This window comes from Monomorium pharaonis, chromosome 11, assembly GCF_013373865.1.
Source record: "Monomorium pharaonis isolate MP-MQ-018 chromosome 11, ASM1337386v2, whole genome shotgun sequence".
NCBI lineage: Eukaryota > Metazoa > Arthropoda > Insecta > Hymenoptera > Formicidae > Monomorium > Monomorium pharaonis.
Window position 1 is genome coordinate 16,475,233 of NC_050477.1, and position 23,714 is coordinate 16,498,946.

A 23,714-nucleotide genomic window follows, 5' to 3' on the forward strand; every position below is an offset into this window, starting at 1 on the left:
TTAATAAATTTTCTTTAAGTCAAACAAATTTAAACATTGAGATAATCCAGCCAAACTGATGTTTGAACTAACAAATGCAGTTGTTTGACTTTTCAAAAAAATAATTGTTTTTTTAATAAAATATTTTTTGAAAAATTTAATTTTTTCTTTGATTCAAATTATAATGTTATTAAACCATAAAACACTATTTGAGCGCATATTTTTCTTCTAAGGAGACAGAAGCTCGTGACCAAATACGTGATTATCACTACACGCAGAAAAAGGATTTGTACCGAAGCTAAATTTAGCCATGACAACTAAGATGTATTTTTAAGACGTAATAAAAAATACTACGTAAGCCCCGAGAGCTCACTACCCAGATAGCACAAGACGTCCTCAGGATCATCCTGAATATGTCCCGGGATGTCCTGGGATCTTGTCAGGATATAATAGTTGTATTATTGTAAATATTTTATGTATAAATTTGACTTCTAAAGTAAGTTTAGAATGTTAAATTCTGTAATAGTATTAATATGAATTGAAATTTTACTCATGTCTTGAGGACATCCTTGGGATGTCCTGAGGATATATGTATTCTAGCTGAAAACGTTATTCTTAAAATATTGTATAAAGAGTTTCATTAGCTACAAAATGTCTGAAGATAAACTTAAATATAATGACTGTATAAATACCAGACATTTTAGATAGCACAGAATGTTCTAAGAATGATATCCTGAAAGTCCTCAGGACATCCTAAGACAGTCCTCAGGACATTCTAAAACAATCCTCAGGACATCCCAAGACAGTCCTTAGGACGTCCTAAGAGAGTCCTCAGGACATCCTACGAAAGTCCTCAGGACATCCTAAAATAGTATTCAGGACATCCTGGACGTATAGTAATTTTTGAAAAAAACGTAAATTAATATAGCAAGTGAGAAATCTTTGAATATCATACGTATTTCTAGAATGTATTGCAAAATCAAATGTGTAAAAATGTTGACTTTAAAGTCAGATTGAATGTCTACACTTATTGAAACAATATGGCATATTAACAATACTAAAAAATTATAAAAGATGACATTAAATAATTTTTTAATTTTATTTTATACAAACGGCGCAAAAACAGTTTTTTAATAAGTTATTCTACATGCTATTTCGCGCGCATATGTAAAAATGACTTTAAAAAACTGTAAAACTTTATATTTATTTATAAAAATATAAGTTAACTATATATGTTTCATTCTTCTGACAACATCTATTGTAATGATCTATAACAAATATGTATGCATAAACAAGAAGTACTCATGGATCATCACGAAGCGTTAGGATGCGTATACGAAGTCAAGCATCGTCGGCGATGGTTGATACTTGGATGGGTGACCGTTTTCTCGGGTACAGAGATTAAACATGCTTTAACAGGTACAACTGTCGCTAAAACATGTATAGTCTTCTTCCTCTTACAAAATTATCGTAGAAATAACTAGAACTTTTAATTTTTTGTTAAAGTTTTTTTTCAATTCTCAAAAACTGTTAAAAATACTTAGAAATATTTAAAAAATTTTCTAAATTAATTGGAATTTTTTATTTTTTAAATTTTTCTGAGAAACGTTTCAAAAAATTTCTTATAAGTTTCTTATAAAAAATCGATACATTTATCAAAAATCCTAAAAAAAAAATCTAAACAATCTGATAAAAAGTGGTCATTGTTTGCTATTCCTGAGGATGTCCTGAGGAAATCCTATGGTATCCTCAGGACGTCCGATGGACTGTCCTCAGGATGTCCGATAGACTGTCCTCAGGATGTCCTGAGGACTAAAAAGTGGCGCTCGTTTGCTATTCCTCAGGATGTCCTGAGGACGTCCCGGGATAAAATCAGGACGTCTTCAGGATATCCACGAAGTCCGTCTTGGACGTCCTGAGGACGTCCTAAGGACGTCCGTGTGCTATCTGGGTACGATAGGATACCCAAAGAAAAATAGCAGATCGGATAGACATTGAATCGACATTTGTCTTTTAGATGTGTCAAGATCTAATTTGACGTCTATGTATACTTTTATTTACTGTGTAGGAAAAGATTTATAAAATTGTATGACAAAATATTGCAAAAGATTTATAATCCGTCAAGATAAGGGCATAGTTGAGAAAATAGATGTAGAAACATTAACCTTTTATAAAACATTAATAAATGTTTGCGCAATTAAATTTTGAAATAATATGTTTTAATTGGCATAACAATTGCGATATGGCAAATCATTTTAACAGCATATTTGCAAAATTAAATTTAGAAATAAATTGTACAATAATTGAGAAAAATATTTTAGTCGTAACATGTTTAAAACATTTAGAAATATAATTGTGCACAAAAAACTCAAATTATTCCCCAATTATTCCTAAATTATGATGCACAAATACTAAAACATGGAATGTGTAATATTGCATGTTTCAATATTTGTGCATTATAATTAATGTAGAAGTGATTTAAGAATTTCTGACTGCTATATTACTATCAATGAGATACTTAATTCTCCAACGGACACAACTAATCTGTCAAAGTGCTTTTTTTTAAATCTTTATTAAATGTTTGGTGAATAAACAATATTTGTTAAATTCATTGTAATACCTTTTGATATTAATTTTGAATTAAATATTAAAGATTAAATGCTATAACTCAATGAGCACACAATATTTTTTAAACGTTTTTTAAATATTTATTTTTAATTATTTTTACATTATTACCGTTTATTGTACAAATAATATTTATTTAATATTTATTAAACATTAGTTTTATATTAATTATTTATTTCAAATAATGAATTGGAAAAAATATTGATAAAATGTTAATTTAATGTTGATTTAATATTTATAAATTATTAATTTTTTATTAAAAATAATATTTAATATTTATGTAATAAAATAAAACTTAATATTTAAAAATTAAAAATAAAATTTAATATTTATGTAATATTTATTTTACAATTAAAAAATTAATTTAAACCATATTTTTAAAAATATTTATTTAATGTTGATTTAATATTTATGTTACAATAATTAATTATTTAAAATAATGATTAGGACAAATATTTATATAATATATATTAAATTGATGTTTTTATAATATCAACTTAACATTTTAATAAATCGTTTAAAATAATATTTAAGGAACATTTATTTAATGCTATGTAATAATTATTTTACATTTAAAGTTTAAAATATTATTTTAAAAAATATTTTACTCCTGGTTAAGAAGCTTCACTAATTATAATGGAGCGTAAATCAAATATAGGGTGCTGTCCCATAAAGCGGATTATGCGGAAGCGGAACGAGCGGATCACCAATCGCGAGATCATTCTGATAGAACTCTTTCAAAGATTCCGTCGAAACGGTCCTGTGATTGGTGATCCGCTCGTTCCGCTTCCGCATAATCCGCTTCATGGGACCGCACCCTCAGGGCGCGGGTCCAATAGAAATAACCATGATATAATAAGAAAGGTGTACCTATGAAGACTAGGGTATCGATCATGTAACTTTTCCCCTAGGATGGAATGTGAAAAATGAAAAATTTTACGTGAACTTTAGGACCGATTTCACCAACTCCGGTTACCTTAACCGGCCGGTTATTCCATTAGAATTGACCAATCGTATTTGTCATTAAGCAAAATTAACAAATGCGATTGGTCAATTCTAATGGAATAACCGGCCGGTTAAGGTAACCGGAGTTGGTGAAATCGGCCCTTAATGATTTCAACGATTATGTAACTTTTCGAATTGCTGAAATGTGAAAATTTTCACGTGAATGTTTTAGCCATGGGATTAGTTGGCAAAAAGGCGAAAATTTAGTAAAGTCTAGTAATTTCAGTTTTTTTAACTGGGGCTCGATTCTTGAATTCATTCGCAAGAGAAACGTATACGCAAGTACTCGCTCTAACAAAAAAGTTGCAAGTTTATTGGTTAATAGCCATACGATAACCAATAAAGTTCCAACTTTTCTGTAAGATCAGAATTTGCGAATACGTTTCTCTTACGAATGAATTTAAGAATAGAGCCCCTGAATATGGCTATGTAGCTAGACTTTTCATTGTCAATCAGCAAAAAAGGTATAACCAGGGGCTCGATTCTTGAATTCATTCGCAAGAAAACGTATGCGCAAATACCCGCTCTAACAGAAAAGTTGCAAGTTTATTGGTTAGAAGTCATACGATAGCCAATAAATTTTCAACTTTTCTGTAAGAACAGAATTTGCGAATACGTTTCTCTTGCAAATGAATTCAAGAATCGAGCCCCAGAGAGAAACTTGAAAGCGGCCACCGCGGCCTTTTTTGTGCGACCGATATTTGACTAGCATCAGCGCCAAACATGGATGTAAAGTCTGTTTTAAGCCTCGTCTACAGAAGTCGCAAGCAGCCAGTTGCAACTTGCGACAGCCAATGAGCGTCTAGTTTCTAGTTAAAACTCGACAATCATTGGCTGTCGCAAAACGCAACTGGCTTGCAACTTCTGTAGACGAGGCTTTACATTAATCGCAAGCAGCTAGTTGCGACTTGCGACATCCAATAGGCGCTTAGTTTCTAGTTAAAACTCGACATTTATTGAGTGTTACAAATTGCAACTGGCGACTGTAATTAATGTAGAACGGGCTTTACATCCACGTTTGGCGCTGATGCTAGTCAAATATTGGTCGCACGAAAAAAGCCGCGGTGGTCGCTCTCAGGTTTCTCTCTGGTATAAATAAGACACTATAAAAAGGCGATTTTTGGCGATCGTTTGGTATATGTATTGAAGTGTACCAATATGTACCAGGGGCTCTATTCTTGAATTCATTCGCAAGAGAAACGTATTCGCAAATTCTGATCTTACAGAAAAGTTGGAAATTTATTGGCTATCGTATGGCTATTAACCAATAAACTTGTAACTTTTCTGTTAGAGCGAGTACTTGCGTATACGTTTCTCTTGCGAATGAATTCAAGAATCGAGCCCCAGAGCGTTTTCGCGTGTTTAGTACTTTTTGGTTAAGGCGTAGCTAACCATTTTGGTACATTTCTGGTTGATACCAGCTATACCTTGCAACGAAGTAAGGTAGTTTTTTCCAAATCTGCGGTATGAAAAAAGAGAAAAGAACCAGTCCGTTTTAGCTATTCATAGTGGTACATGGTAGTGGTACATCATACCAAGATAAGCTCTACCCCTACCAATATCAACCTTGGTACATGTACCAAACGATCGCCAAAAATTGCCTAAAGTGAGTATTCTCCTTTGAGTATATATACATGGAGGAGGAATGCCAGCACTGAAAGTGTGTCCAAGATCTGTGCGAGAGAGAAAGGTATATCATGATACCTGCTCTCTCTGCGCATGCGTCAAACGCTATATGTACAATGGCTGGCATTGTATGTTTCACACACACATACAATCCGTAAATAAGTACAAAAGTGCACAAGAAGTGCACAAGAAGTGTTGAAACTGCGGTGCAGATAATGATATTAACGCATGCGCAGAGAAAGCGAGTATCATGATATACCCCACTAAACACCAAGTTACATGTAACGTACCTGGGGCTCGATTCTTGAATTTAGTCGCAAGAGAAACGTATTCGCAAATTCTGTTCTTACAGAAAAGTTAGAAATTTATTGGCTATCGTATGGCTATTAACCAATAAACTTACAACTTTCTGTTAGAGCGAGTATTTGCGTATACGTTTCTCTTGCGAATGACTTCAAGAATCGGGCCCCTGTTAGTTGTAATTTCCCACTCAACAATGTAATTGTAATATAACACGTGTGTTATATTGCAATTATATTATTGAGTGGGAAATTACAACTAACAAGCACGTTACATGTAACTTTGTGTTTGCTGGGACCTTTCTCTCTCGCACAGATCTTGGACACACTTTCGGTCTACAACTACATGAAACCATAGCAATTTCTCCTCCATGTATATATACTCAAAGGTATTCTCACGTCCGCCATTTTTCTTCAAACTAGTCAAGTAACTAGCATAATGTTTTATATACAGGGTGTCCCAACGCACGTGGGACATTACTCGTAACCATTACTCGTAAAAAGGTAAAAGGGGATCGAGATGAATATAAAAGTCTAATATTGTCTTGGGTTAGGTCTTGGGTTAAGTCTCGGGTTAGGTCCACCAATAATCAAGGTATTAATTTTTCAAATTATGCGAATGAGAGCGCGCCGAGAAAAGAGTTTGATCCGCTTGAGCCATAACACAGAAAAAAATCTATTATAAATGTTTGATAAGCTTTTATTATTTACTGTTCACAATTACGATAGAAATTAATTAGATTATTTGAGAATTCCATACGTTAATAACAAGACAATATTGGACTGTTATGTTCATCTCGATCCCTTTTACCTCTTTACGAGTAATGGTCCACGTGCGTTGGGACAACCTGTATATAATACATCGCAATAACTTTTACAGTCTCAAGATCATAAATATCGTGTCTTTGTTTTATTGTCGCATAAAGTTTGGTGTTTCCAAACATTATTGACGTACATATGTACAAAACATATTTAACTTTTCATGCTAGTTACTTGCTAGTTTGAAGAAAAATGGCGGACGTAAGAATACCTACTTTTCTAGTGCTCTAGTATAACCTGTTGACCTAGTTTACACCGAGCACTTGGTACGCGTATCAAATAGTAAATAACTTACCTACTAGTTTACACCGAGCACTTGGTACGCGTATCAAGTAGTGAATTTAAGCTGATCAGCCAATGATTAAACACATTCAATAGTTATTTACTATTTGATACGCGTACCAAGTGCTCCGTGTAAACTAGGTCAATGAATGTGTTTAATCATTGGCTGATCAGCTTAAATTCACTACTTGTTACGCGTACCAAGTGCTCGGTGTAAACTAGAGCATTGGCCTAGTTTACATCGTGCATTTGATACGCGTATCAAGTAGTGAATTTAAGCTGATCAGCCAATGATTAAACACATTCACTAGTTATTTACTATTTGATACGCGTATCAAATGCACGATGTAAACTAGGCCATTATTTGATACGCGTACCAAGTGCTATGAGATAGAACGATATGTAGTAAGGTGTCGTCTTCGTCACTGCCCTAGTTTACACCAAGCACTTGGTACGCGTATCAAGTAATGAATTTAAGCTGATCAACCAATGATTTAACACACTCACTAGTTATTTACTATTTGATACGCGTACCAAGTGCTCAATGTAAACTAGAGGTCTGTTCGCGTCACATGCCCCAACATGCTCCTATTCACCCCAACGCACTCCAATACGTTGATTCCGATGACGCCAACCTATTAGAATGCGTTGGAGTGAGTAGGAGCATGTCGGAGCATGGCGACGCGAACAAACCATAGGTTACTCAGTTGGTCTGGTTAAATTACCGATTACCATGACCTAGTTTACACCAAGCACTTGGTACGCGTATCAAATAGTAAATAACTAGTGAATGTGTTTAATCATTGGCTGATTAGCTTAAATTCACTACTTGATACGCGTACCAAGTGCTCGGTGTAAACTAGTAGCATGTTTTGACGTACGGTAACTGTACGTTGTACAGATGCTTAAATTACCATACAAGTACGGTAATTACCGTACGGTTGGCAACACGCTGCCATAGAGATATATAATATAGCCTTAGTTTACACCAAGCTGGTACGCGTATCAAATAGTAAATAACCAGTGAATGTGTTTAATTATTGGCTGATCAGCTTAAATTGAGGGTGCGGTCCCATGAAGCGGATTACGGGGAAGCGGAACGAGCGGATCACCAATCGCGGGATCATTCTGATAGAACTCTTTTAAAGATTACGTCGAAACGGTCCTGTGATTGGTGATCCGCTCGTTCCGCTTCCGCATAATCCGCGCCATGGGACGTCACCCTCAGGGTGACGTCCCATGGCGCGTATTGCGATACGCGCGTATCGGGCGTATCGAACTCTGCAACCAATCACAGACATTCCGCTGCTTTCAGTACGCCGAAATATGTCTCTTATGTCCCATGAAGCGGATTACGCGGAAGCGGAACGAGCGGATCACCAATCATGGGACTGTTTCAACGGAATTTTTGAAAAGGTTCTATTAGAACGATCCCGTGATTAGTGATCCGCTGATTCTGCTTCCGCGTAATCCGCTCCATGGGACATAAGAGCCACATTTCGGCGTATCGAACATACACACACACAAGCATGCGTGGCCATTTCTAACCTTTTCGTGCCCATAAGAAGTACACAAAAAGTGACAAGAAGGAGTACCACGCGTAGTACTCATAAATCTGAAGAGGTTATAGTAAAAAGAAGTAAATTATATACACCGCCCAGTGCACACGCCATGTAACATTATACGACTGTGCATATATATGTGTGCGATCCGCTCGATTATGAATTTCCGCGGATCGTCAACGTATCAAAAACGGCGGATCGTCTGTCATTGGTCGAAATTTAATACGCCCGATACGCGCGTATCGCAATACGCGCCATGGGACGTCACCCTCAGGGTGCGGTCCCATGGAGCGGATTATGCGGAAGCGGAACGAGCGGATCACCAATCACAGGACCGTTTCGACGGAATCTTTGAAAGAGTTCTATCAGAATAATCTCGCGATTGGTGATCCGCTCGTTCCGCTTCCGCATAATCCACTTCATGGGACCGCACTCTCACTACTTGATACGCATACCAAGTGCTCAGTGTAAACTAAGCCCGAAATCACATGGTGCGGAATAGAGCTGCGGAATAGAACGTGCGTCATAAAAGCAGCCAATCAGAGCTTTGCCGCATTAGAATGCGTTGATGCGGCAAAGCTCTGATTGGCTGCTTTTATGACGCACGTTCTATTCCGCAACTCTATTCCGCACCATGTGATTTCAGCCTTAATGGAAGGGCCTTGGTGCATCGCAACGCGGGGAAAATCGACAGACAGGTGGATATATTGCCTGCGTTCAAAAATAGCTTTAGCTGGTGTTGGGAAAAAAGGTTAAGTTGGTAGTTTTGAGAATTCCCAACGCTGTGTTCGGAGCTGGAAGTAGTTGGAGATCGATCGAATAGGTGCATTTAGTGCAAATGACAACAAAATATCTTAACAAGCGATAACGTACGCACGTGTTTTATATAACTTATACGTACGATTGCTGAAATTTAGCAAATTCAAGGTAATCCTTTTCCTTTGTTTAATAACACTTAAATGTAAAATAGAGTAAATGTAAAATAACATTATTAATAAATAAAAAGCAAGAAATAAGAGGAACATTAAAATTCTCTTAATATCTTTTATTGTTGTGTGGTTGTGACATAAAATTTAACAAATTACTTGAAATAAAATATTTTCTTAATGCAAATTCATAAATTATTACTTTTCGTAAATTAACTAATCAATATAAAAAATTACTGAATATATAAATAATTATTTAATATAATGTATTTACAGGCTATTTCTTTTTATATTGTTGAACAAGAAACGAAAGTCAATAAAAAGAATATACAAATTTAATCAACATTAATTATTATTATTATGGAAAAGTTATTATTGAAGAATATTTTACTCAAAAACATGTTTGATTCTTCTAGTATAGTTTATCGTCTAATAACAGTGATGACGACGATGAAGAATTACAAAATATCTTGTTCAGTAACAACACAAGATGAAAGGAGAAACGTACCAAAAATAAAAAATTATTTGGAACACATTGTAGCAATCAAGTTATAATACATAAAGAATTATCGAACTATTATTCGCATACGGTTGTACCTTTTATTTTTGCTACCTATAAGGCATAGACGGCAACCATTATAATAAAAAATATTAATAAAATTTAATGTTCTTTTTATTCTTTGCTTTTTATTTATTAATATAAATGTTAAACTTTATTTTATATTTAAGTGTTATTAAACAAAGAAAAAATATTACCTTGAATTGACTGATAAATTTTGGTTACATAAAATATATGCATACGTTATCGCGCCTGACATATTTCATTGCTATTTGCACTAAATGCCCTATTTGATCGGTCTCCAACTACTCCCAGCTCCCAGCTGGGAGAAAACGAACGCAGCTTTGGAAATTCTCAATACTACCAACTTAACTTTTTCTCCCAGCACCAGCAAAAACTATTTTCGAACGCACCCATTCTGTCATTTTTCGTGTGGGAACAGGTTCGTAACTATACAATCTGAGGCTCAATTCTCGAACTCGTATGAAAAAAAATTGCTTACAAAGATAATACTGGGGCCCGATTCTTGAAGTCATTCGCAAGAGAAACGTATACGCAAATACTCGCTCTAACAGAAAATTGTAAGTTTATTGGTTAATAGCCATACGATAGCCAATAAATTTCTAACTTTTCTGTAAGAACAGAATTTGCGAATACGTTTCTCTTGCAAATGAATTCAAGAATAGAGCCCCTGTGCATTCATTAAGGGTGCGTTCGGGGAGACACTATTAACGCTACAAATGCTAACGCTATCTGAACTGTTTGTGGAGCCAATAGTGGAGCGGTAGTGATAGCGAGTTCCGTGAACAGCTATAGCGTAGCAAACACTGTTGGGCAGTTGATTAGCCACTGCCAGCAATATTAACAAAATGTTTATATATATATTAATAATTATTTATGTTAACAATGTTACTCAGTATATTTATTATTATTTTTCTATATATATATATATGATACTTATTTGTTTACATTTATTTTATATTCAATATTTTAATAATTATAAAATGATTATTAAACAATTAAATTTTTCCATGGAAATTGAAATTATTGAAGTTCACAAAATAAAAATTATTAAAGTTATTTACGATCTTATTAAATAAATTTTTTAATTTTTAAATAAATTAAATAATAATTAATAAGTCCTATATATTACTCTTTAATTAAAATTATTTTATATGTAATAAAATAAAATAATTTAAACAATTTCCTATAAATTTTTATTTTGTTCCATTTTTCTATCTCAATTCAAAATCAAATTAATTAATTATTAATTTATATTTATTTTACATAATATTATATGTTTAAAGCTTATGCCTAATATAATTTTTTTATGTAAATTTATGTTCTTTTGTACTATGTCGTATACTGTCGCTCTTGAATTGCATTAATTATTTAAACTAAAATTTTAAAATAATATATGATTACGTTATTAATTTAATTGATAATAATGATACTTAAGTCGTTTACATATTTGCAATTGGTACAGAAAAGGATTGCATTTTAAGACAAACAGTACATGCAGTGTAATGAATCAAAATAGTATATATTATTATATACATATTTTTGATGAAAAATAATATTAAACTCAAAGATCCAGTCTTGATCATCTTGATAGAAATATATTAATGAAATATTTTACAGAAACTTTTTTATTTGATCCCTTTTTATTATTTATTAAGATTTATTAAAATGCATTAAAATTTATTAAAAATTAATATTTAACATTTATTAAAATTTATAAAATTTATTTATATAATAAATAACAATGTAATAAAATAAATTTTATGAATTTTAAGAAATTTTAACAAATTTAAATGAGTATATATTAAGGAATTTTAATATATTTTAATAAATTTAATAAATTTTAATGAAACAGATCTCCTCTCTCTCTCTCTCTCTCTCTCTCTCTCTCTCTCTCTCTCTCTCAATGAAGAGAGATTTTTAATTAAATATTTTCATTAGGACATATAAACAATTTCTTATTTTATTCTTTCAAGATCACGCATAAATTTTCTCTAACCTTAAAAGAGAGATAGCACGTGATGTTTAAACAGACAATGGTGGGGATTGAACCAAACGCTATCCATGCACTACCTCTGAAGCAGTAGCATGGATAGCGCGCGTTTATGACGTCAAACGCTACGGACAGTGACGTCATCATAATTTTGATAGCGCTATCTAGCGTCTCCGCGAACAGCGGTAGTGCTGCGTAGCGCTAATAGTGAGCTCCCCGAACGCACCCTAAATGGTACATAATTTAGAATCTAAAAGATGCATGCCAATAAATGAATGCACAGTATTACTTTCGTATGTAAAAATTTTTTGTACTAATTGTAACAGCCCAAGGCCCAAGTAAGCACCAAGTAGGTAGGCTTGTACCTGTCGTACCGCTCGTATGTGCGCTTCTTTCCTTCTAGAAAATGGAGTGGTGGAGATGTCCAACACGAAAAGAGACAGAATATATGAGAATATATTCATGGCTCTGTCACAGTTTAGCTATAACCAGTTACGACAGTCAGCGAAATTCTTCGTATAATATTTTACGACGCATGCGTCAACTGTACTATCTAAAATATGGTGGACATGGCGAGCCACGCGGTACGAAGCTATGGCTTAGTTTACATCGTGCATTTGATACGCGTATCAGGTACCATATTCGTATCAAATTCGTACTAAATATTTAGTACGCACGATGTAAACGCTGCCGGATCAATTTGGTACGAGCGTATTGGCTTAGTTTACATCGTCAAAACCTTAGTACGCGTATTAAGTTTGGTGCGCACCAAAGCCTTAGTACGGGCGCGTTTACATCGAATGTATTAAGCATGTACTGTGAAAAATATAATACAAATTTAATTCATGTTGATGTCTTCTACTAAGACATTTTCACACCGGTTTTTAGATTTTAGCACTGAGGTTATGCTCAATTGCTAAATTCTCTCTAAAATGCGTTTTATGCGTTTACATCGACATTTGTATCACTTGGTACGCGTATCAGTTTAGTACGATACTCCTACTTGATACGCTCGTACCAAATTGATCCGGCAGCGTTTACATCGTGTGTACTAAATATTTAGTACGAATTTGATACAAATATGGTACCTGATACGCGTATCAAATGCACGATGTAAACTAAGCCATTAAGTAGGAGTATCGTACTAAACTGATACGCGTACCAAGTGATACAAATGTCGATGTAAACGCATAAAACGCATTTTAGGCCGGTATTCATAATCAAATCTTATTTCAAGATCGTCTCAAGCAATGTCTTAAGATGCTAATACGGCTCTGTGATTGGTTGATGGCATCTTAAGACAGTACTTAAGATGATCTTAAATATAAGACCCGACTATGAATACCGGCCTTAGAGAGAATTTAGCAATTGAGCATAACCTCAGTGCTAAAATCTAAAAACCGGTGTGAAAATGTCTTAGTAGGAGACATCAACATGAATTAAATTTGTATTATATTTTTCACAGTACATGCTTAATACATTCGATGTAAACGCGCCCGTACTAAGGCTTTGGTGCGCACCAAACTTAATACGCGTACTAAGGTTTTGACGATGTAAACTAAGCCTATGAGCTAGACATGTGATAATTGCGTGTTAGAGGTTATATTGTGTGAATAATTTTTCAGTGATATTAAGCGATATTAATTAGGTATTATTTTGAAAAGATTATTAATGAAGATCATCTTCAGTGTTTTTTTCATAATCATTTATTTTGAAATAAATTATAATAATGAGTAAAGTTAGTAAAGGTGGATTTTCCTGTGTCATGTGTAAAAACATATCTGAACGAAACGCAGGAATAAAATTTTTTTGTTTTCCAAAAAATCCATTTATTTATTATTGTTTAACCTCATTTCAGAATTTAACTTTTTTTAACTTTTTCTGTAATTTTTTTTATTTATTCACTTATCTCTTTAATAACAATGTGACACGAATCATAAGAAATATTTTTACTATCTTTTTTTGTTTTATATCTTCGAATAACGCGCTTTCTTACAATCCAAAACATGGCGGATGGTCACGTGACTAGGTAACATAAACATCAAAGGTTCCGACTGTCGTAACTGGTTATAGCTAAACCACAGTTTAGCTATAACCAGTTACGACAGTACAGTCGGAACCTTTGATGTTTATGTTACCTAATCACGTGACCATCCGCCATGTTTTGGATTGTAAGAAAGCGCGTTATTCGAAGATATAAAACAAAAAAAGATAGTAAAAATATTTCTTATGATTTGTGTCAAATTGTTATTAAAGAGATAAGTGAATAAATAAAAAAAATTACAGAAAAAGTTAAAAAATTTTATTCCTGTGTTTCATCCAGATATGTTTTTACACATGACACAGGAAAATCCACCTTTACTAACTTTACTCATTATTATAATTTATTTCAAAATAAATGATATTGAAAAAACACTGAAGATGATCTTCATTAATAATCTTTTCTAAATTAATACCTAATTAATATCGCTTAATATCAGTGAAAAATTATTCACACAATATAACCTCTAACACGCAATTATCACATGTCTAGCTCATAGCTTCGTACCGCGTGGCTCGCCATGTCCGCCATATTTTAGATAGTACAGTTGACGCATGCGTCGTAAAATATTATACGAAGAATTTCGCTGACTGTCGTAACTGGTTATAGCTAAACTGTGGCTAAACTGTGGCTCTGTCGATTCTCCCCGCGAGGACTTCGGCATATAGCAATGACCCCTCCATTAATACAAGCTCTATGGCTAAAAATCACATTCGCCATGCTGCGCCATGCCATCAATATACTTTACTTTGAGAAGGAATTAAAAGATATATTTTCTCTCATTCTGACCTAGAACTTGATAAACCGTCTATCCCTACTTTTCTGCTGTTGAACTTTGTACTTTAAACCTGTACAAAACAAATATTTATAACTCTGCTCTTTCTTTGATATCATTTCTTAACGACAATTTTCGCATTGTCATTAGTTTCTGCCACATTGTCGAAAGCAACATTTGAACGTGTTACTGTCTTTTATTCTGTTTAGAAAAAGTATTGTCAATACACAATGATGCTCAGAAAGGTAAGGAGCAAAAAAAATCTATTATTCAAGTTGTTCGATTGTTAAAATTATATTGTGCAGTTTTTTTAATACTCTATGTTATATTTACAATTAGATGATGGTAGTTAAAATATTATTATTTGAGTTAACTATTCAGTTAAAGTGTTAAAACATCTATTGTAAAATAATTTTTTTAGGTATTTCGCCCAAAAATGTGCCAAAAAATGGCACGATCCTTCTCAGCAGCTGTTGAATCTGCGCAAGGATATTCTTTTGGTTAGTATATTTGTAATATCTTAGGTAATATAAAATATAGGAAACCATGTTCTTAAAGAATGAATCAGAATAAATAAAAATCTTAAAGAAATCTAAAAGATTTGTACCAATGTAATATTTACAAAAGTATTACTATACTTTAGACACACACACACACATACATACACACATACATACACACACACACACATATATACTTATATAAGTACAATTATAAATAAATGTTTAATTAACTTCAAAGATAAGATAAATTAAATATGTTAGCAAATAGAGAAAAGCATGATTTTATTATTTGATTGTTGTTTTATTTTGTTTGTCTGGTGTTTTATAGATTGACAATATTTAATTTCTTAAATAAGATAAAACATTTATATATTACGTTTATGCTTATTTAGCTTTTCCATAAAAATATTATACTTTATTTTAATTTGCATAAATACATTGAATATAAAGTATATTTATATTATTTATTTATATACATATATTATTATGAAATGTTATATATAGAAAATTTTATCTCATATTTGACTTAAAAAAATATTTCTGTAGATATATTAAAAAATAAATATGTACATATCCATAAAGATATATAATTTGGTGTTTACATTATATTAACTACAGGACTATCGTATCTCATGATATTTTAAATAATTTTTTTATATTAATAGTTAGATATTAAACATACATCTTGTAATTAATTTTATTTTTGTGATAATATTTTGTGATAAGAAACTTTGTGATAATATTTAACAAGCACATTTATATTATATCAAATAAATAAAAGTTATACTTACAAATAATTCCATATATATCATATTTAAATTAACGAAATGTTTCTGTACATTTTTTCATAATCATATTTTAATATTTTTAACTATAATGTAAATATTGTAAATTGTGAAAACATTTTTACAGTTATATATAAGATATTTATATTTTATTTGATTGAAATTTTATACATATTTGTATATTACATGTATTACATCTCATTTTAAAGAATAGTTATGAGTATTACTATATCTTATTGAAATTTTTAGAACTATCTGATACTCAAAAGGAAATGCAAGAAGTAGCGCGAAAGTTTACTAGAGAAGAGATTATCCCAGTAGCTGCAGAATATGATAGAACAGGAAAATATCCATGGGATATTATTAAAAAGGCATGGAATATTGGTCTTCTAAATAAAAGCATTCCACAACATTGTGGTACGTTTGACATATCAAATTTTATTATGAATGTGTGTGTGTGTGTGTGTGTGTGTTGTGTGTGTGTGTGTGTGTTATAAAACACAAGTATAGTATATAGATATAGCATAATATTGTTAGATAGAGAATAATGCTGATGCAAGAATAAAATTTACAAACTTATAACTTATTCCAGGTGGTTTAGAAAGTAGTATTTTTGATTCATGCTTGGTTACTGAAGAATTGGCTTATGGATGTACAGGAATAACAACTGCAATAGAAGCTACAGGTCTTGGAGTATGTCTCTTTTTTATTATGATCTCAGTTCTATATTACATAAAATTTTAGCAATAGTTTTTTCAATAAAATAAAAATTTTTCTTTGGTTTTATTAAGTTTCAATTCCTTTGTTAAATCTTATATTTTATTTATTTAATATAGCAATCACACATACACACACACGCGCACGCGCGCGTGTGTGTGTGTGTAAAATTTTTCTAGCTTTATTATAAATATACATATATTTATATTTTTACCTATTTAGCAAACTCCAGTTATCATAGCTGGAACAAAGGAACAGCAAAAGAAATATCTTGGCAGACTTTTAGAAGAGCCACTTGTTGCGGTAAATTTACAATTAAATTTGTATGTAAAAGTTATATATATATATATGTATATATATATTTGTAGGCATATTGTGTTACTGAACCTGCTGCAGGATCTGACGTGGCAGGTATCAAAACTAAAGCTGAAAAAAAAGGAAAAGAATGGGTAATTAATGGCACAAAGATGTGGATCACAAATGGTGGTGTTGCCAATTGGTACAATAATATACTCCAATATTTAGCATTAATTTTTAAGAGCATTATTTACATTTTTAATTTTTTTATCATATAGGTATTTTGTTCTGGCAAGAACAAATCCAGATCCAAAAGCTCCAGCTAATAAGGCTTTTACAGGTTTTATTGTAGAACGTGAAAGTGATGGCTTAACTCCTGGTCGTAAGGTAATTACGACCAATATGATAGACTTTATTTATATTTTATTGAATTCTATTAAAATTTTTACTGATACGACTCCTTTTCACTTTAAGGAAATTAATATGGGACAAAGAGCAAGCGACACACGAATGATAACATTTGAAGACGTTCGTGTTCCCGAAGAGAATGTATTGCTTAAAGAAGGAGAAGGTTTTAAAATAGCTATGAAGACTTTTACTAGGACACGATCACCAGTAATGTCTATTCATTCGTTAAATGCCAAATAAGTTTAATATAACATTTATGCAAACGTTATCTTCACGTTTATATTGCAGGTTGCAGCATCGTCTACTGGTTTGGCCCAGAGAGCTCTGGATGAAGCAACAAAATATTCGATGGAACGCAAAACATTTGGTATACCGATAGCGCAACATCAAGCAATAGCTTTTATGCTAGCTGATATGGCTGTTGGCGTTGAAACTTCTAGATTAGCATGGATGAAGGCAGCCTGGGCTGCTGACAAAGATTTACCGAATGCTACATTGCTCGCTAGTATCGCAAAATGTTATGGTGCTGATGTAGCTAATAAATGTGCTACAGACGCTGTACAGGTACGATGTAATAATTTATATATCTATGAATTTTATGTTAAGTTGTAACAGTCAGTAAAAGGCTCGAGTATGTCCTCTTTTTACAATTTGTCATACATGACAATTTTTCAATTTAGGTTTTCGGTGGTGCGGGTTTCAATTCAGAGTATCCAGTAGAGAAGCTTATGCGCGATGCGAAAATTTATCAGATATATGAAGGTACTTCACAGATTCAAAGGTTGATTATATCGCGTGGTCTCTTTGACGAAGCTAAACAAAAGAGCAGCTAAATAATCATGTGCCAATTGAATTATGAAGAAAATTTGAATTATAAAATTTATTTTTATAAAGAAGTATTTTTTTTATAGTATTCTTATACAAGTTACAAAATGGTAAACTTATATCTACATTTAACATCATATATGCAATGTTTATACTCTTAGAATATGCTTATACTTTTAAAACATACATTAATATAAGAAAAAGTTGAAATTTTTATACTTGAATGTGATATTGTAAATTTGATATAATTATTTAAAAAAATATGTCAACTACACAAATTATGCAAATTTTTTAATGTAAATAAAGAATTGTAATATTTCATGAGAAAAAATATAATACATATTTTATGAAATCATAATTCTTTTTAATTTATTCTGAAAACTGATAGAAATTATTTAAGAACGATGTGAATGTAAAAACTAACAAAGTATTAACAAAAAAGCAGATTTGTATACAGTGTTAGCTACAATTTTAATTGCTCCGATATACAATATTTAGTTCTTTACGTATTTACATTTTTATGGAATTTAATTTATGGCGGAGCCTTTATTGTGTATTTAAAAAAATTAAGCCCTCAAAAAGATCGCGATTTAAATAAAATCGTTCCATTCTTTAACTCTCGATAATCTTTCGCATCTCGGGAAATTTTTTATGTGGGTCGATTTCAACACATTCGTACTCTAGCAAAGGGATGAACAACTAGCAACTATAGGAGAAAAAAACGCAGACTCCTAGTCGCGCAACGACGTCAAAGGCGAAAGCTCGCGAACGCGGGAAGCTTGTGCGCGTTTTCGTCGTGACACGTTGAACCATTTCAAAAGGGCCGCGCTCCCATAACAGACGGCGCTAGCCGCGCCACGATTGGGAGTGCGTTAGTCAAGTGCATTGTTCATTGAAAACGTATTACGGTTGCATTATGTCCGTCGAGCCGTAGCCTTTTTCACGCGGTTTTATTCGGTGAGAAGTCGCGCGTGACGAGTTATGCAACGTGCGCCGCGTAAGGGCGGCCCGCGCCCGGCGATCGGACCCCGCGGCAGCTGACCTACTTAGAGCTCGGCCTATCATCGTCGTACCCCACGACGCGGCGGCGAATCGTGCCGCCGATCGCGCGAGAGAGGAGAGGTTCGTGACGGATCCCCGGGTGCATGTGGCGAGAGAGCGGCCGGCGGAAAAGCCGGCGCACGAGATCGTTTCCGGGGGAAAACGTAATTGCGGCCGCGGCCGCCGCCGACGGCCGTGATCTCGCGGCACGAGCACGACGACGGCGGCGAGGGGCGAGGGGAGGGGGCCGAACTGCTTTTGGAAATTGCGTCTTTCCGTCCGCGACGGAGTTCGCCGATGGGGCGCGCAGGGCCGTAGCCAACGCGCCACGGTCACGGGGCCGTTCCTCGAGACTTGTCTCTCTCTCTCTCTCTCTCACACACACACACACACACACACACACACACACCGCACGCGCGCACACACTCCGCTTTTCGTCTTCTCGCTTTTATCTCTTTCGTGTCACGTCTCTCTCGTCTTCGTGTCACGGAAGCGACGGCACGTTGTCTCGGCAGTGAGCGAGAAAGTGAGTGCCGCCGGCACGCTCACAATTTTCCCTTTCGTTCGAGACCACTGCCGTACCGGGTATCCGCGCGCGCGCGCTGTCCGATCGGAGCGACACGTGCGTGCGCGCGCGCACGCGTACGAGCGCCCACACCATGCATACCGGCGTTGTTTCACGCCGTCGGGAGAGGATCATCCCAAAGTTCCCACATGACCCCGACCTTCACCGTTTCGTCGCGAATGACGCGATCTTTGGGATAATTCTCGCGTAATCTCTCTCTCGACTCGGACCGCGTGGCACTAAGGAGGGCTTCGTCAGGTCGATTTGAAATTTCCAGCCGATCCGTGGATTCCATTCTTCGCCGGGAAGAAGAAAAGATAGTAGGAAAGAAAGGATCTCAACGGGACGGAAGACAGAGACGTGTGGCGTGGTAATTAGGTAGTACGGTCCTGGCGCGGCTCTCGTGCTGTCAGTGCGCGACACTGCGCGCCGGATGCTCGCTTGACTTAGGGAGTGCCCGTGCCGATGCAAAGTGTAAGTGAAGTGGCCTACAGACCTACATTTGTCTAACGTTCCATTTTTTCACGGGCCGACGGGAATGGGTGGTTAACGAGTATCGCGCGCGTCACCTCCGCTCCTTTCCGCGGTGAAGCGCGGCCTGTGCGTGTGTCTGCGATGCCGTCGTCCCGTGATATACCGACGTTCGGCTGACGAGACGGACGGGAGCGAAAGAGACCGAGAGAAAGATAAACGGGCCGGACGAGGACGGAGCGAGCGAGCGAGCGAGTTAACCGTGGCGGTGCTGTGCAGTTTCGGTACGCTCTCGGACACGGCGCTTCGACCGGCGCGCGCCCCGCGCGTACTCGTGAAAAGAGACCGAGCGAGAGACGGAGGCAGGGAGAGAGGGAGAGACGACTCGTGAGCGTGCGCGAGAGTGAGAGAGAGGGAGAGCGGAGGGGAACGATAGGCGAGCGCACGAGAGGGAAAGCGAGTGAGCGTGACGTTGTCGGCAAGGTGGGAGAGGGGGAGAGAAAGAGAGAGTGAGTGTGAGCGTGGAAAAAGAGGCACGGAGCGCGCGCGCGCGCGCGCGTACGCTACGGAAAATCTCGTGGAGAAAAAGGAGCGAGCGAGAGAGTGAATGAGTAAGTGAGTGAGTGTGTGTATGTGTGTATGAGGAGAGAGAAAGAGAGAGAGAGGGAGAGAGAGAGAGAGAGAGAGAGAGAGAGAGACACACACACACCGAAAGGGATATGTAAAAGAGTGTAGGTGTCCTTCCGAGAAGTGCGTGCACTCGCGGAAAACAACGTGCAGGAGAAGTGGAGGGAATCCTGTCTATCCGTTTGTCCGTCTGTCCGTCTATCCGCCGGGACACGCGAGGCCCGGAATGGCTGCGAGGACAGGGGCGGGCGGGGGTGAGACCCCCGCGACTGTCCTCGACGACAATGCCGGCATCGTGACGACGACGGCGGGTCCCCTCGCGGAATCGTCCACGTCGTCTTCGTCTACCACCACCTCCTCCTGCTCCTCCTCCGTTACCGCCGTCGCCGGTGCCGCGGTGCCAACGGTGATCCTGACGGAGAGTACCGCTACGAGCGCCGGGAGCCTGCCCTTGACGGGATCTCAACAACAGAGCAACTTGCATCAGGTGCATCAGCCGCAACAACCGTCGCGACAGAGAATCAACCTCATCACCGACGTGGCCGTCAATGATGTCGCAGGTAACCTCAATGACTCTTAACTATTCGCTCTTGGAGCCTTTGTTGTCGCTAATGTTGCCGCTTGCCAACCCCTCCCCCTCCCTCTTCCTCTTCCTCTTCTCTTTTTCTCTCCTGGCTTTGCTCTCGCATCTTCGTCTCTCTCTTTCTCTCTCTCTCTCTCTCTCTCTCTCTCTCTCTCTTTCTCTCTTTCTCCTTTCGTCCGATACTCTTCATCTCTTTTCTGTCTACTCCTTCCCTTCCTCGTGTCTCGAATCCTCTGTCGTCTGTTGATTCGTGCGCGCGCACATTCGTCCGGGTTCTCGAGCCACTTCCGAATTCGTAGGACTCTCCGTTGTCATCGAATAAACAACGAAGAAGCCGGAATACTTTATTCTTCCCTCGAGAGAATCAAAAGTATGAGAAGGAACGGGACGTTCTCGATACAATCGAAAGGCATAAATTAGCAATTAAGTGCAAATTGTTTAATATCCGCCTGCGCGATTGGATTTTCGCCGAAGTGCATTCAGTCGCGATCACGTGGACCACGCTCGCAGACAGTTGCATAGAGAGACAACGGCCCCGCGTTCCTGATTTAGTGCCGACTCGCGTAGCGGTGTTGTAGTGGCGCAACAGGCGTTTCGGAACGAATTCCGTAGCCGAGTCGCGCGCAAAGTCGCCTCTTCGTCCGCCGTCCGTCATCGTCTCGAATTTAGAACAGACAGCCTTCAAGCAACTCCCTTTATGAATGCCACTGGTTGCAGCATACCCCTCGATCCTCTTCGCGGGGCAAAATAGCGGTTCGTCGAAACGAGATTCGGCCGCCTTTATTTACGTCGACACTCTTCCCCTCCCACTTCCGTCTCCTTTACTCCTTTTTCTCTACGCCTTTTTTAATTCTCGTACTTTTCCTTTCCTCTGCGACGCGACGCGAGAAATTGCGAGTTTTTCTCGAGCTATATTCTGATTAAAATGGACAAAAAATGTATCTTCTCTGCAAAAGTAATGATATATACGAAGAAAATACGTCAACTATATGAAAATGGGTACTTATACGAACTAAAAAGTTTATTAATTACTCTTACTTTTTAATATTTATTTTATTCAATAATATGGTTCTGTATATAGCGTAAAGTGTTTTAAGCGTTTCGATTAATATATTAACGTTAGATAAAAAACAAAGAAAATATAATAAAGAAAAATATTTTATTGAAAAAAAACTGCCTTGTTCTAGAAAATAATGAAAACAATTTATTGTAATATATTATAAATAAATAATATTTATAATGATTAATTTTAGAGTGATTGTTACTAATTTTTGATTATTTTCTACATTAAGTTTTTTTCAATGAAACATTTATCTTTATTACTTTCTTTTCTTTCTATCTAATATTAATATGTTAATATGTGTTGCTTAGAAGAGAGAAGGGGCTTATAAACTACTATTTTGTTTTATTATTTTTGTTTTATAAATAACTCAGTAAAAATTTGTGACACAATTCTTGTTAGTACAAATTTGTTACCCATAGAGTTCTACCAATCATATTTAAGCAGAAGTTCTTCGGATATACATAACGAACATAATTAACAATTTACTAAAAAGGGAAAAAAGATTGCGGTTATGGGACCTGTAAGGGGATATGAAACTTTACCAACAAATATTTTCAAAATTATTTTTAATTCTAAAAAATAAAACATTAATGCTGTTTGGCGGATCTTAGGTATCAACATCACAAAAGTATCAATATCTTGTACATAATATGACACAAAGGAATCAAAAGTATAAATATAAAAATCTTTGATTCTTGCGACTTTGCGTATTATAGAAATACTATAAAAGGATTATAACAAACAATATTAGCTAAGTGTCGTAAAAATATTGTAAAAAATATTACGAGGGAAGAGATTATGGAACTTAGATTTGCGATAATTGCAAGGGTCCAAAACGTAAGCAGTATATTTTACACGTCAAATGCATGCACACATTACGCCAAACATTAAATTTAATTACGTCATTTGAAAGCTATATTCAAGCTCTTTAAATTACACTAATCTTAAAGTTTGATATCCGACATATTTCTCAAAATGAGGTAAAGAATAGACACCTATAGAACTTTCGGCTACTTGCGATACTGAAATGCAGCTTTTATGACAACAAAACAAACACTAATGACCAGTGGCTATGTTATAACATCTAAACAGTATATAAAGAAGTGATTTGGACAGTTATTTCCAGAACTCAACATAAAGTATACGAGATATCGCGAATTCCATAACCGCCTTCTCTGCTCTAAGAATTAAAACACTTCATTATATACAGAACCACATTATTGAATAAAACAAATATTAAAAAGTAATAATGAATAATAAACTTTCTAGTTCGTATAAATATCCATTCTTATAGCTGATGCATTTTCTTCATATCAT

General features: G+C 35.6%; 2 protein-coding genes across 2 annotated transcripts in view; both read left to right on the forward strand.

Moving 5' to 3' along the window:
* The first annotated feature begins 14,495 nt into the window (after positions 1–14,495).
* On the forward strand, positions 14,496–18,290 carry LOC118647923 (probable medium-chain specific acyl-CoA dehydrogenase, mitochondrial). The gene is made up of 10 exons (XM_036293902.1): positions 14,496–14,757; positions 14,934–15,012; positions 16,050–16,217; positions 16,393–16,493; positions 16,740–16,820; positions 16,886–17,016; positions 17,093–17,201; positions 17,289–17,429; positions 17,511–17,786; positions 17,903–18,290. The coding sequence occupies exons 1-10, from the start codon at positions 14,743–14,745 to the stop codon at positions 18,053–18,055; spliced, it is 1,254 nt and encodes a 417-aa protein (XP_036149795.1). The 5' UTR covers positions 14,496–14,742; the 3' UTR covers positions 18,056–18,290.
* Positions 18,291–18,341: 51 nt separating this feature from the next.
* The window catches only part of LOC105832436, a 57,768-nt gene continuing 52,395 nt past the window's right edge, over positions 18,342–23,714 (forward strand). Inside the window, exon 1 of the mRNA XM_012673358.3 lies at positions 18,342–21,311. Within this exon, the coding sequence (XP_012528812.2) occupies positions 20,978–21,311 (334 nt within the window). The 5' untranslated portion in view covers positions 18,342–20,977. The remainder of the gene's footprint in view (positions 21,312–23,714) is intronic.

Coding starts and splice junctions, on each gene's coding strand:
- LOC118647923 (XM_036293902.1), top strand. Junction 15,013..16,049: donor TGCGCAAGGATATTCTTTTG/GTTAGTATATTT, acceptor TGAAATTTTTAG/AACTATCTGATACTCAAAAG. Junction 17,017..17,092: donor AATGGTGGTGTTGCCAATTG/GTACAATAATAT, acceptor TTTATCATATAG/GTATTTTGTTCTGGCAAGAA.